We start from the raw sequence: 13,752 nt of genomic DNA, 5'->3' as shown, positions 1-13,752 counted from the left end.
CTGGGACCAATAATTATGGGCAGAAATAGGAAATAAAACCATCGATATCACAATAAAATGAGACGTGGTCCCTCTCAAACACAATCGGTACAGCGCCGATGCACTGAACAGGAAGGAAACATTGAGCAGTCCATCTACTGTTGAGGAGTGTAATTGATCCTCAATTCAAGTCATGTTTATGTGTGACGCCCTTAATCACAAGTAGTCTCAAAGGGCTGCTCAGACCACAGATTATTGCAAACCACAGACTATTATTACAGCATTCCCTGATCTGAAACCTACATGAGGGCAAGGAAAAACTCAAAAGCCGCAACATGAGGAAATTGAAGAAATCTTGAGAAGGGACCACACATGAGGTAATCCCCTTTCCAGGATGACCGGGCTGCAATGGATCTTGCAATAACAATTAGATAGAGAGAGAGAGAGAGAGAGAGAGAGAGAGATATCTTATTCATCCCTGTAGGGAAATTCACACTTCTAGGAGTATCCTTTTGTTATTTATTGTCAGATTAACAGGATGGCCTCGGGGTGCTGTGGTCGTCGTCGACGTCGTTGAGTTACTCAAGGCGCCTAAGGTAATCCATAGTAGCGCCAGACTCGCTCGTGGGAGGCTCCGTAGTTCTCCGAAGGAGAGGGGGCTGCGACTGTCCTGTGCCGCCAGGCCTGACGGGGTGCGACCCAAGCAAACCATGCAGACGAAGCCTCTAAAGTCCTTAGTACGTTCGGACAGGCCGGTGCATGATTTATGGAAGCCCCGTGGGCAGGTAGTACAGGTGATTGGGGTGTGGTCGCAGCAAATGGTTCGAAAGCACCACTGGCATTTGGAATGGGGGCCAGGGTTGCTCTCGAAGTCGCCCGGCCTAAGAAGAACAGAGAGAGGAGAGTAGAAGAGAGAGAAAGAGAGGGACAGATAGAAAGAGAGAACGACAGAGTTAAATGCAAAAAGGGGGAAAAGAGAGTGAGAGAGGTGGGGAGAGAGTAGGAAAGAGAGGTATAGAGAAAATGAGAGACAAGAGTGTAAAGGGGGAAGAGAGAAAAGGAGAGACAAAGGAGGAGAGAGGACCAAGAAAGAGAGAGCGAGTCTGAGTGGACTGAGTTGGATTCGTGAGGCTCCCCCGGGAGAGAGCCCTTCGCAGGACACCGCGGGAAGGTTCCTAGTCTTTGTCCTGCAGGTGCTGTGGTATAGTTTAGGAACAGCAGAGTGGATGTCAAATTAATATACAGATATCATCAAAAGGATATATACGTCATTCATAAACCGTAGAATAGAAGTGTGTTTTAAGCCTAGATTTACAGTGGGTGCAGATGGAATCTCAGAAGGTCTCTGTTTTTTCTTCTTAGCATTATTTTGCCCAGGCAAAGCTTCCAACCCACTAAAAATGGACGCACTTTTGGGTCTGAACCACCAGTTGAGAAGGGACTGGGATATTTTTTTTCTTTTTTGAAATTGAAAATAACAAAAATAATGAGACAGAACACCAAAAACCAAATCTATTTACACTGAAAAAATACCAAATAGCAGCACAAGCCTTCCCCTCACACCTGTTGTCCTTTCTAAGTGACGGTTTCAAGTCGGTCACATGGGATCTGCTGTCCTAGAGCAGGGAGCTCGTCGGGCTTCCGGGCAGAGGTGGGCTGTTGCCGTGAGCGGAGTCGGCTCGCATGGGGAGCAGGTCGTAGTGGCTGGGGATGTGGCTGTTCCTGGGAAGGTCATAGGGGTTCTGCGGGTACCTGGGTATTGCCATGCCCTCCGCCTCCGGGATACTGAGGGTGGGCTCTGTGAGAAACCGAAGACCAAAGTTAAGGAACTCCTTATGAAGCATTTGGGAAGCATGGGGACTTTATTTTTATATTGCATCTCTTTCTCTCTTTTTCGCGCTCTCTCTGTCTCTCTCTCTCTTTCTTTTTCGCTCTCTCTTTCTCTCCCAATCGCTCTCTTTTGCTCTTTCTCTCTCTCTCTCTTTTTTTCTCTCTCTCTCTATCTTTCAAGCTCTCTCTCTCTCTCTCTCTCTCTTTCACGCTCTCTTTCAAGCTCTAACTTTCTCTCTCTCTCTCTCACACTTTCTCTCTTTTTCGCTCTCTCTCTTTCACACTCTCTCTCTCACACTCTCTTTTTCACGCTCTCTCTCTTTTGCACTCTCTCTCTCTTTTGCGCTCTCTCTCTCTTTTGCGCTCTCGCTCTCTTTCGCTCTCTCTTTCAAGCTCTCTCTTTCAAGCTCTCTCTCTCTCTCTTGCACTCTCACTCTCTTTCGCTCTCTTTTTTGCTATCTCTCTTTTGTTTGTCTCTCCCTCTCTCTTTCTCCCTCTCTCTCTCACTCTCTCTCTCTCACTCTCTCAATCTCTCTTTCGCTTTTCCAGCAGCTGCCTTGTTATCTCTCACTTTTTGTGATTTATTGTTTTATTATCTGCTCCTATCTTTGGTGTTTTTCTTCCCGTTTGACAACTACACTTTGGATGACTTTCTATCCCATGGACATGGGTTTTAGCGCACAAAAATGCCTTTATTCGAGGAATCAACTCCCTGCCCTGAAGAATTCTCGTGCCGGCGTGATGAGGGGGCCTATGGTGGAAGAAGAGCGTTATAAGTCTTCGGTACCATCCGTAATCATGGTAAATGTGAACTCACTACCAAATAAGACCAACGAGTGCTGGTGGAAAACATCGAAGCGCACAGGGAGCGCAGTTGCTGTGTTTTGCGGAAACGTGGCTCACGTTTAGCACCCCGGACGCTAACGTGTAGCCACCCGGAGCTATCCTGCTTCAGCGCCGCTATACAGAGACACAAAAGCCTACGGGAATCGGAGAGGAGTGGACTCGCTAACACGAGGTGGTGTATCCTTGGACACAAAGAAAAAGATTTCCATCTGCCGCAGGGATGTCGAACTTTTGGACTGGCGTGTGACGTCATCCACTCCGCTACAAGCACCCGTAGGGCATCATGTTAATCTGTTAATAAACAACAGGGTAGACTGCTGGAAGTGTGAATTCCCCTACGGGGGTGAATAAAGTATCTACAGTATCTATCTATCTATCTTTTTTCACTATCTGTCTTTTGCTCTCTCTTTTGCACTCTTCCTCTCTCTCTCTCTTGCTCTTTCGTGATCCCTCTCTCTTTTGGGCTCTCTTTCACGCTCTCGCACTCTCTCGCCCTCTCTCTCGCACGCTCTCTCGCACTTTCTCTCTTGGCTCATTTTGTCCTAAATAATGGTTTCAAAACAAGGTGCAAAGTATCTTTCTTTCTCTCTCTCTTTCTTTCTTTCTATTATTCTTTATTTCTTTATTGTTTGCATTTTCTTTTTCTTTTTCTTCCTTTCATTTTTGCTCTTTTTCTCGCTCTTTTTCTCTCTCTCTCTTTCTCAAAGCTCATTTTGACTGTCATTTTTGTCCCAAATAAATATTTCCAAACAAGATGCAAGAAAACATTTTTCCTTTCTCTTTCTCTTTATATCTTTATCTTTCACCCCCCTTTCTTCCTTCCACCCCCCCCTCCCTTCCTTCCTTTCTTCCTTCTTCGCCCCCCCCCCCCCCAACCTTCTCTCTCTCTCTCTGTCTCTTTTTCGCTACCTCTCTCTGTCTCCCTCTCTTTATCACTCTGCCTCCCTCTGTTCTTCTCTCTATGTGTCTCTCTCTATTTCTTTACTCTACACGCCCAGCCACAGGGAGAATGGTTTCCTACCACGTGGCCCCCGAGGTAAAATGAGTTTGACATCCCCGGTCTTAGCATACCTATGTTGTAAACATTGTCAGGCCCGTTGCTGCAGGAAGCGGCCATGACATTGGCTCGGCAGCAGCGCGCCCCCTGTTGTTGGTGAGCAGGCGATGTCATCTCCACGTAGCTGCTCTCCGAGTGTTTGCAGGTCGAGACGGGCGGCTCGGGAATGGTCGCGTAAGGGTTTTCGCTGTTGATGGAGCAAGTGCTCGACATGGAACTCTTCATGTAGTCTGTGTCGGGAACAAACACAACGCAAAACGTTGAGGTCGCTTGATATCAGCCCCATTCTAATAAACGCAATCATAGAAAAATGCACTGTGATGTGACAGGGCGGTAGTGAGCAAACTACGGCCTGCGGGCCACATGCAGCCCGTCAGGAACAAGAATGGCGACAATATCATTACAGTATACATACCGGTAATAGTAAATTAAGTACTACTAAAACTGTTCTGCTCTAGAGTATCAGCTTTTTATCCATTGTGTTTTACTAGAAAAATACTAATACAGAGATACTATGAAAATACAACAAAATTCCAACAAAACTTAATATCTGATTTAGTGCTTAAAACAAGGGCCTAGTATGTTATTTTATTCTAAAAAGAAAAAGAAATACTACAGAAATAGCGAATACAAGAACACTACTACAGTAATTCTACAAAAATGCTGCAGAAATACTGCAAAAATACAACCACAATAATATTATAACATACTGTACAGCAGAAATACTACAAAACGACTACTACATACATACTACATACATACTGAAGAGACACTACACAAATGAAACTACAATCTATACTGTATACTATAAATATTACTAAACAATACTGTAGAAATACTACCACAGCAATATGACAGAAATACTACAAAACTAAATATCAACTTAAGTGCTTAAAACAGGAACCTACTACTTTATTTTGCCTTAATTCTAAAATGCCACCCATCCCCGCGACCCTACTGAGGATAAGCGGTGCAGATAGTGGATGGATGGATAATTCTAAATGAAAAAGGAAATACCACAGAAATGCAACAAAATACTAGTGCAGTAATATTACGATACAAAAATACAACTACAGAATTAAAACTACTGAAATACTACAGATATACAACAGAAATAATACAACACTACATATCAGATTTTGTCCTATAAAACAAGGGTCTAATATATTGTTTTGTGATACTACAGAAATACTGCAAAAATACTACAAAAAGGCTGCAGAAATACTACAAAACAACTACTACATATGTACTACAGAAATACTGCAGACATACTACAAAAATACAGGAGAGACACTACAGAAAATGCATTTACAATAATACTACCACATTAATACAACAGAAATACTACAAAACTAAATATCAAATTAAGTGCTTAAAATAGGAACCTGATATATTATTTTGCTTTAGTTCTTAAACAAAAAATTAAATACAACATAATTCCAACAAAAATACTAGTGCAGTCATATTATGATACAAAAATACTACTAAACAATTACAACTGCAGAAATACAACAGAAATAGATAAATTAAATGCTTACAACAGTGACTTAATGCAATATTTTGCTTTAATTAAAGGTTTTTCAAAAACAATTGGATGAAACCAATTGTTCTAAAAATATAAATCGATTTATATAACAATTAAAAAAACATATAAGAAAAATTGGATAGTCATCCTGTCCAAGGTTAAAAATTCTTAAGACCAATGCGGCACGGGACACCAAAAGTTTGCCCACCCCTTCCTGTATAAAGAGTTGTAGGGAGCATGTTCTATATCAGAAGCGAAGAGTTTAATTTTAAAAAATCTGGAAGGAAAAAACATTAGACATTGTTAGTGTTTATAAGAGCAGAGGTTCCTTGTGTGAGTTTGAGGAGAGGTTGGGTCGGCACACGGGGAGAGGTATCACTTGAACCCTGCAGACACAAACGCATTCATGAGGACTTCATAGGAAATGTTAGCTGGGTGACAAAACACTTGAGAACACTTTGGGACTAGGGAGACTTTTCATTCTCCATATTTTCTGCTGATCCGGAAATGTTAAAAAGGCAGAATATTCTCAAAGAGTCCATCCCTCCTTTGTCTGCCACTTATAAGAGGTCAGGTCACAACAGCCTCAGCAGGGAAGCCAGACCTCCCTATCCCGAGCTAGTTTGTCAGGCTCATCCGATAGGATCCCAGATGTTTCCACGCAAGGCAAGAGACGTACTCTCTCCAGCATGTCCTGGGTCGTCCCTGGGGCCTCATGCCAGTGAAACATGCCTGGAACACTTTTTGGAGGGAGGCGTCCACGAGGCATCCTTATTAGATGCCTGAGCCACCTCTGCTGACTCCTCACAATGCAGAAGGGCGGCAGCTCTGGTCCTGACCTACAGTTGGTGTCCATAGAGGTAAGGGTTGGAACATAGATTGACTGTTAAATCGAGAAGTTTGCCTTTCGGCTCAGCTCCTTTTACACCACAACAGACCGTTACAGGGTCCGTATAACTACAAACGCTCCGTCTGCTGAGATCCCGTTCCATCCTACCCTCACTCGAGAACAAGACCCTGAGATACTTAAACCCCTACGCTTGAGCCAGGATCTCCAGCCTCCATGCCACCATTTTACGGCTTTCGTGAAGGCGCACGTAATTGGTCAACGTGCAATTTTTGGGGGGGAATTCTGTATTGTTGACATTCCATTTTTAAAGTATAAAAAAAGTTGATATTTTTTCATATTTTTGTAGATCTGTAAATATGTTCATCTACATTACATGAATTCCCGTGTTTCTCTATAACAAGTTTATTGTTGTATTTCATAGTTCATTTGATAAAAGATAAAGGGACAGAAAGAAAGGGATAAAGAGAAAGATAAAAAGAGTCAGAAATAAAGCGAGACAGAGAGAGAAAGATGGAAAGAGATAGAGAATAATAAAAACAAACAGAAAGATAAAAAGAGACACATGAAAAAGACAAGGAAAGAGAAATACAAAAACTGACAAAAAGAAAGATAGAAAGGACAGGATAAAAAGAAACAGAAAGAAAGAGACAGACACGAAGAGGCAGAAAGAAAGATAAAAAGATAAAAAGAAGAACAATAGAACATAAAACAACAATAAAGAGACAGAAAGATTAAAAAGATAGAAAAGATAAAAAGAGACGGACAGAAAGAGAGTGAGGTAGAAAGATAAAAAAAGAAGGAGAGAGATAAAAAGAGACAGAAATTAAAAAAGAAAAAAATAAGAAAGACAAACAGAAAGAGATAAAGCTAAAAAAGACAGAAACCAAAAAAGAAAGAAAATAAAAAAGAGACAAAGATAAAAGGAAGAAAAAGACTCAAAAAGAAAGACAGAAAGAACCAGGGACAGAAAGAAAGTGAAAGTCAGAAAGAGACAGAAAGATAAAAAGAGACAAAAAGATAGAAGAAAATATAAAAAGAGACAAAAAATAAAGCAAGAGAGAAAGCGAGAAAAATAAAGAAACAAACAAAGTTGCAAAAGTGAAAGAAAAATTAAAGATAGATAGATATATAGATAGATAGATCGATAGAGTATGAGAAAAAGAGAGGAATAGAGAATAAAAGAAAATATAGATAGAAAGAAAAAGAGTATGATAGAGAGAAAAGGAGAAAGCTAAAAGGAGATAGTAAGAATTAGAGAGAGAAAGAGAGAATTCAGAAGAGAGTCGGCTCCTTAATGATGGAGAGCTGGCTCTCCTTGTTCCATTCAACGAGCCGGCTCACAGAGCCGTTTCATTCGCGATCGACCCCTCACTAGTCTAGAGTCAAGATACAAGTCTTAGGAAGGTTGAAAAGGAGAGGCAAGGACTGGCTGGGCTGTGACTTCATAACAATGGATTGGCTGCAGCATGCGATTAAATCAAGTCCCCGCTTGAGGTCCCCATCCAACTCTACCTCTGTAGTGTGGCTCCATTTGACAACTGTAACGCCGGTCGATGCAGTACAGGCCTGTATGGTTGCAATACCCGTAACCACAACAATTAGTCAAACAAAGATTGCACGGTGACTGTTCTTCTTGATTCAAGTTCACCAGACTGACCCAACTCATTCAGGTTACAATACGCGCCCCACTCTGGAGCACTGTTCCTGTTTTGCCGTTTTGCCTTCAGCTGAAACAAAAGGAAAGTCTTAGTTAGCATACATAGCACGGGAAGAGAAGGAAGCATCCATTTATTATAATTAGTTAGCAGTTTGCCGACCCTTCACATCGAAATTCCCACACTTTAAAGGTAACGGGTAAAAAACCAAAAGGGAGCTAGAAAAGTTTAAACACCGTCTAAATAGAAAGGCTAAAAACAGAGCTAGATAGCTAGCTAAGAAGGAGGCCAAGATTTAGCTTGATAACTGGCAATAAAGGTCAAATGTCATCTAGATAGCGTCCAAACAAATGTAAAAAGCTATCTAGATAGACTGCTAAATAGCTAAAAAGGTAGGAAGATATCTAGCTACAAAGCTAGAAAGGAAGCCGGATAGCTTATTGGCTTGAAAAAACCCCTAACATTGAATTGAGTTTGTTGTATTTCCTGTAAAATAAATCAATGCAAAGATGAATAAATACATTTGTTTAATACACAAATAAACTCTCATGTTATTCTAATTGTTTACTTAAAAATAATTATCAATACATGAATAGATTATTTTGGTTCATGAAGCCCATGAACTGGAATAGATTGATTTGAATTTCTAAAATAACATCTTATCATGTCTTTACTACGTATTAACCGGTTAATTTTTTAAGGGTTCAATAGACTCAGTCAACCAATTAAAAAAATCATTTTACTAGAAAATCACAATGACCCAGCACTGGTGAGCTATTTTCAGAACAGTTCTGAGGGCAACTCAACTGTCCTCAGGGGGCACCACGTTGGAGACCCTTGATTTATAGATTAAGGCTGGCGTAAGTGTGAAGGGGGCCCACTATATACAAAACTATTATTAAAGGGTTTGGCGCAGCTCACCAGTAAGTATCAAGCCTCAGGCAATGTTTTCAGTATGAAAAATCACCATTCGATGGCAGGAGTGGCTTTTATCAGATCTTAGGCTACACATTGAGGAAGCCCCCACTTACTAGTATTTTCTCCTGTATCCAGCGATTAAGAGTGGGTAGGCGGGCCATATGGCAAGTATAGGCGTAGTGAAGTGTGGTCATAGTAGCGAAGATATGGATAGGTAAAGCCATTTAACGTTTTGAACTTTTTTATTTCTAAAAAGATAACGAAGTCCCTTCATTATTGTCAGGGTAGCGAGGGATGAGAAATGAGGGATGAGGGACGACACATTCGCCATGGTGACCAAATTTGTGTGATCATGTAAGTTTAAGTAAGTATTTTTGCGATGAAATGTTATTTTGCAACCAAAGAGTTAAATTTACTCTGTTACATTTACCTGAGCAAGTTTTGAGACATTTTGTACTCCCGTAAGTGTTTTTAAATGACTATACTTTTTACTTCAGTAGGATAAACTGTATTCCTACTCCGCTACATCAGGCTACACTGAACCCGTTACTTAAATCCTCTCCACATAAGTGCGTGCGTTTCTCCTTGCTTGTTTGACTTCTCTTCTGTGTTCCCCGTGTGAGAGCCACTGTGCGGCCAGACCCCCGTCCTCTTTAAAGCAGTGTTACATGCCAAGCAGGTGGCTGTTTGAAGCAAACCGGCGGGTGTGTGATCGGCCATGGAGCCCAAAGGTAAAAAAAAGAAAATAACTGCACTGAAATAAAACTTCAAATGTATGATTTAATTTACCGCATTTTCCGCAACATAAGGCACACCTAAAAGCCCTCAACAAAAGCTGAGTATTTTCAAGAAACTTGTTCAACTGCTGATTACGAAACAAAGCTAAAAGCTAAAACATGCTTTTTTTTTCTAATGGAAGACAATGGTTCAAGCTTTTCTTTAATATGTCCTATTAAAAAGCTACAGAACTCTGGCATTAAATGAGTGACGCCGAACCACCATCAGTTGTCAATCGAGCACTAAAATGTGGTAGTTCCATTAAACTGAGATGAACATTCGAATCACTTGTGAGCGAAGACGGCGGCCCACCTTGGTAGAGCGCTTCTTGTCCGGTTTGGCGTAATGGACGGCATAGGCGCAGGGGCCCAGTGCGTGGTAGCTGGGATTTGAGAAGCATCGGCCAACGGAACTGGGGGAAGACTCTGTAGAAGCGAGAAGTCCGGTGCAGTGAAGCCCTGCTGACGTCACATGATCTCAACACAAGCTCTACACATCAGATACTGTCACACCATACATGGTGTGAAATGCTGAAAAGTAGTTCAAATACATGATTGCCCAACAGAGATAGTGGAGCGGTGCATCATTTGGGTTAGGTATCCTGCTGAATGGGTCAAGAACCGGAACAAGGGGAGGACCCAGATGCGTGACGTTTCTCACACAAGCTTTATTTTACAGGAAATGGGGCAGTCATGCACGTTAACCCAAAATACCAGTGATTCGGCAATCGTTAGGGGGAAGTCGTAAAGGCAGCAGTCTGGCGTAGAATGACAGGAAGCCAGAGGCCGACGAGATCGATACCCATTGCCCGAGCAGATATCGGACAGATGGCGTCGATACCGGACAGGACGGGACAGACAGGATAGATATCAGGCACTGGAGACTGGAGTCTGATAACAAGCAGGACGAGATAGACAGAAACGATACCAGACACTGGAGATCAAAATTAAACAGGACAAAATAGCCGGGAACGAAACTGGAGATTGCTATTAAACAGGACAAAATAGACGGCAATGATACCGGACAGGAAACACAAGCAGGAAACCGGACAAAGTCAAAACCCACGTCTTGTGGGTGCAGAGGTTCGTTGACTGACTGACAAAGGGTGAGTGAGAGCCCTGAGTTTAAATAGAAGGGAAGCCAATCTGTCAAAGAGCCGCAACTGGCGCTACACGGGCGGGGCCGATTGGGCGCCATGGCAACCGTGACAGAATGAGGCTTTGACAGCTTTGACAGGGGAGAAGAAGCACAAACTCAAATATAGTTGAGAGAAAGACAATGAGAATATTCAGGAGAATACACCACTCACATCAAATCATCAAACAACGACATAAAATGCATTGTCAGCTATATAAAAATCATTTTTATCTTCTCTACACGTGAATGTATATTTCTGACAGGTCACAGGATTATTTTCAAGCACTTTCAAGGACAATTTTTTATTTTTTCCTCTACCTTCAAAGGAAGAAATCCAGCACTGATCTTGTCTTTCCCATCTCTCTTTCTTTCTTTTTCTCTGTCTTTCTTTTTCTATTTTTCTCTCTTTGTCTCTCTACCGCTAGTCTTTTTTATCTGTATTTCTCTCTCTTTCTTTCTTTCACTCTCTATTTTTGCTCTCGTTCGCTCTCATTCTCTCTCTTAGCTCTCCCATTGCCCTCTCTCTCACCCTCTCTCTCTCTCTCTCTCTCTCGCGCATGCTTTCTCTCTATTCTCGCTTCCGCAAGAATACCACGCACCTCTAAGCCAAAAAAGTTCAACACCGCTGACCTCGAGACTCGCTTCTTTTTTAACATACACAGAAATTTATGGGTTGCCGAATGAAATCATCTAACGAGCTGGATTTGGCCTGCTTGCCGTATGTTTGACAAGCCTGGGGTAAGTGTTTACCTGCGAGGGAGTAGTCAGTGGAGTTGATTTGCAGGGAGGGCGTGTAGGCCACGTTCGGGACGCGTTTGCCTTTCTCACGCTGTCTGTAGCGCATCCAAACCACCAGCGCCAGCATGGCCATGATGAGCAGCAGCAAGAAAATGATGCCCAAAATGGCGCCAGCCGTTTGCCGTTCCGATGCGAGTGCGGGGCTTATCTTGGTGTAGGGGTTCAGCTCCTCCATTATCAAGGCCACTAGCAAGTAAAATTGACGGACAACATGTCAAACCCGACTTGTGGACTCTAAAACTCTTAACAGTATGCCCCCAGAACAAGAACTATACAAATGAGAGCAGGGCTTTTTGGGGAGGTTTCTATGGAACCAATAAGCTTGACAGCTAGGAGCTCATCAAATCCTTTCATCAAGCCCTTCAAGTGCACATTAGCTTAAATGCAGTAGTACCTCTTCATAAGAGCTTAAATGTGCCTTTTTTACTAAATTATATACTTTTATACCCAATATATATTCTTACTTTTGTGATCTTTATATGTTTATACTCAAATATATTTCAAGCATATTTCAAGCTGATGCTGAGTGTATTTCAAGTTGTTTTCGGGGGTGACCGCCTTCAAGTTCAAGAGAATAGGCTCCCAGGCGCCAGAAGAATTGGTCTCTGATTAAAAAGTTACAACCAGAGGGCCACTGGCAAGCTTTTCAGGCGACTCCTATCTGTTATCAAACAATGAACTGCTGTGGTGTCCAAAACTCCCCACAAATGCTCTATTCCTTTCTTTGGAGCCTGTTATCTGGTTAATCAAGATGGCCTCGGCTCCTACTCCCACATACCATTTATCACATTCATCACATCAACTACACAGCATCATCTCCAAACGGAAGAGCAGCTTCAGCGACAGACTGCTGTCAACGTCTTGTTCCACGGACAGACTGAGGAGATCATTTCTTCCTCATGCCATGAGGCTCTTTAACTCTACCCGGGGGAGTAAAAGCCCACATTAAGCCCCACCCCCACATTTGCATATTACCCTATTCCTATTACAGTGTGTATTTTATGTAGCACTATTTAAATACTCTTTATAAACACGTTACATTGGGTATTTATGTATTATATTCCTTTTACTTATTATTGTTTTATTTTCAACACAAGGATACTGCTGGTGTGAATTTCTCTACGGGGATGAATAAAGTATCTATCTATCTATCTATCTATCTAGCTATCTAGCTAGCTATCTATCTAGCTAGCTATCTATCTAGCTATCTATCTATCTATATATACCAAGTCTGCTAGAGAGGCACACAGAGATGCATTGTGCTGACAAAGTTTCACTATCCCTATTGCTCATTTATTAGACTTGCACGCCATCTAGCGACCTCCATTATACACTGCATTTAAATATGTGATTCCCCTCTACACCAATCAGATTAGTTTCCTGTGTTCACGTAAACCAATCAGATGTGTAGTTTACAATAAATGAGCCTTCTGCTAGAGGAGGAGTGTGTTCCTCCTTGAGCCGATCCTGGAGGCACGCACCTTCTATGGAAGGGGCTATCAAAAACCTAAATTTCGGACTACGAGTGTATTCTTTTCTTCTTTCTACTACAATCTCGTTTTAACCTTGATACCAAGATTCTGCTCGTAGCTCAAATCGCAAAGAGGAGTGATGGAGATCGCATGCCTGTCAAGTTATACGTTTTCCCCGTACTTTTACGTTTTTGGTTTAAATCGAATCGTCTATGCCGTATAACAAATTCTACACAGGAATAACATATATATCACTGCTAACAGAGGAAAGCGTTGTTACGGTATGCTACATATCCAATCTCCAGGGACGTTCTGTACCCAGAGAACCGGTACCCCAAGTCACCCCTCCGCCACCCGAGTCCTCACAAATAAAATAGGAAATTTCACTTCCAAATAATAAAATTCATAAATATATGAATACATTGCTGGATTCTACATATCCAATCCCCAGAGATGTTCAAGACTTGGGGGTAAAAATTAGTTTTTATCTCATGATGTGACACTCTTAAAAATGACAGACTAAATAAAAGCTGATCAATTGGATGGTGGCGCACACAAGTGAAATGGCTAATGGCTCTCCGGCTAGGTTTTGCTTTTCCTACTGTTCCCTTATATTTCTGACTTTCTCTGATGGATAAATGTTTGGGAAATAATGCCTACGGTCGCTAGGTAATGTTGTAGCACTATTATTCTGATGCCAATCTCCAAGCATACATTGTGGTATGCTGGGAGCACGGCAGGGGATAAAAAACATACAGAGAGTGATCAGCACAGAGCAGAAGATTATTGGCTGCACTCTGCCCAGTCTGGAGGAAATTATATACCGTATTTTCCGCACTATAAGGCGCACCGGGTTATAGGGCGCACCCCCCAAAAATAGTTTTTGGTCCTATAATTTCCATACATAA

At 41.9% G+C, this 13,752-nt stretch overlaps 1 protein-coding gene across 3 annotated transcripts in view; it reads right to left on the bottom strand.

Annotated features, from left to right (window-relative positions):
* Positions 1–5: 5 nt before the first annotated feature.
* LOC148367226 (multiple epidermal growth factor-like domains protein 11) overlaps positions 6–13,752 on the bottom strand; it is a 96,486-nt gene continuing 82,739 nt past the window's right edge. The window contains exons 20-25 of one of the 3 annotated variants that reach the window (XM_088334061.1): positions 11,325–11,558; positions 9,750–9,898; positions 7,745–7,814; positions 7,600–7,653; positions 3,727–3,942; positions 6–1,777 (exon numbers count right to left, since the gene is read on the bottom strand). In XM_088334061.1, coding sequence (XP_088190187.1) covers positions 1,596–1,777; positions 3,727–3,942; positions 7,600–7,653; positions 7,745–7,814; positions 9,750–9,898; positions 11,325–11,558 — 905 coding nt within the window. In that variant the 3' untranslated portion in view covers positions 6–1,595. The remainder of the gene's footprint in view (positions 1,778–3,726; positions 3,943–7,599; positions 7,654–7,744; positions 7,815–9,749; positions 9,899–11,324; positions 11,559–13,752) is intronic. The other 2 variants (XM_088334062.1, XM_088334063.1) reach the window with 2 other exon arrangements.

The sequence above is a fragment of the Urocampus carinirostris genome, chromosome 4, assembly GCF_059441175.1.
Source record: "Urocampus carinirostris isolate Australia breed hairy pipefish chromosome 4, RoL_Ucar_1.0, whole genome shotgun sequence".
NCBI lineage: Eukaryota > Metazoa > Chordata > Actinopteri > Syngnathiformes > Syngnathidae > Urocampus > Urocampus carinirostris.
The sequence above is the reverse complement of the archived record's forward strand: the minus strand, read 5'-3'. Positions and strand labels throughout refer to the sequence as shown.